Source organism: Trichinella spiralis, assembly GCF_000181795.1.
Source record: "Trichinella spiralis strain ISS 195 chromosome Unknown Scfld6717, whole genome shotgun sequence".
In the NCBI taxonomy this organism is placed as follows: Eukaryota; Metazoa; Nematoda; class Enoplea; order Trichinellida; family Trichinellidae; genus Trichinella; species Trichinella spiralis.
The window spans coordinates 1-995 of NW_003533656.1; the positions used below are offsets into that span (position 1 = coordinate 1).

Consider the following 995-nt stretch of genomic DNA (forward strand, 5'->3'; position numbering starts at 1 on the left):
TAATGGGCATTGAAAACGCATTTTCACAACACTGTTTTTTTTATTAAGAGTCCATACAACAATACATAACAATACAAGTGATAATAAAGTGTCTCAAAATATGCTGCTATTCATCGGTTTTCACAGTATAGGGCAACGAGCATCAGGAGTGTAGCTTCCACAGTCCACCTTGTTCGGGAGAGTCGTTTGTTGATGGTGCCTTTGACAATGCATGTGGTAGGATGGAGTAGCCGACAAGACGTTGGAAGAAATTTGAGCCAATCGTTTCCTCTCGTTGTGCATTTTAATCAGGAAGCCGTCCATGTAACCATATTGATGCATGTCCAGTCGTGGAACTTGGTATCCTGGCGGGTTCTGCGCAGCGGAACTGGATATCATCGTCGACATTGACGGAAAAGTGTACGTAATAACATTAATGTACATTGTGAATGATCTCTGATCACAACAACTCGAAAAAACGAAATGAAATTTTTTCAGAAAAATGCTGCTTATATACATTTCTTAGGGGTCAGTTTTGTTTGAAGTATTGAAAATGGACTAATAGGATTTGTCGTCCAAGCAGGGTTTGTTTTGCACATATTGCGCAAATATGACAGTATGAGACAATTTTATACATTTTACATTCAAGTACTTGAACATTTTTATTCCGTAAACTTCATTCTCAGCAAATTTACGTTATTACAACCGAATAATGAAATTTCATGAAATAAATAGCTATAAAAAACAAACTGCTCATATTCTTATATATTATATTTTAATTGTATTTCTTCAATAATGACGTAACACATTTGTGATTTTGTTGTAAAGGTGTAAACAAACAACAGATTGCATTTTTACGTGTCATGAGCAGTGGTGTTCATTTTCAGTGAAGTGTGAATAATATAGTCGCGGTTTAAAGTAAAATTTCCAAAGCATTCAAGCAATAACTACCGTAAAAGGTAAAGTAAGACACTAAAAATTGTATGAGCCTTCTAATTATATCAGCACATATCACA

The 995-nt window shown here is 35.0% G+C and overlaps 1 protein-coding gene across 1 annotated transcript; it reads right to left on the reverse strand.

Moving 5' to 3' along the window:
- Nucleotides 1-120: 120 nt before the first annotated feature.
- Tsp_15775 (hypothetical protein) lies at nucleotides 121-423 on the reverse strand. The gene has a single exon (XM_003366024.1). The coding sequence runs from the start codon at nucleotides 421-423 to the stop codon at nucleotides 121-123; it is 303 nt and encodes a 100-aa protein (XP_003366072.1).
- Nucleotides 424-995: the final 572 nt, after the last annotated feature.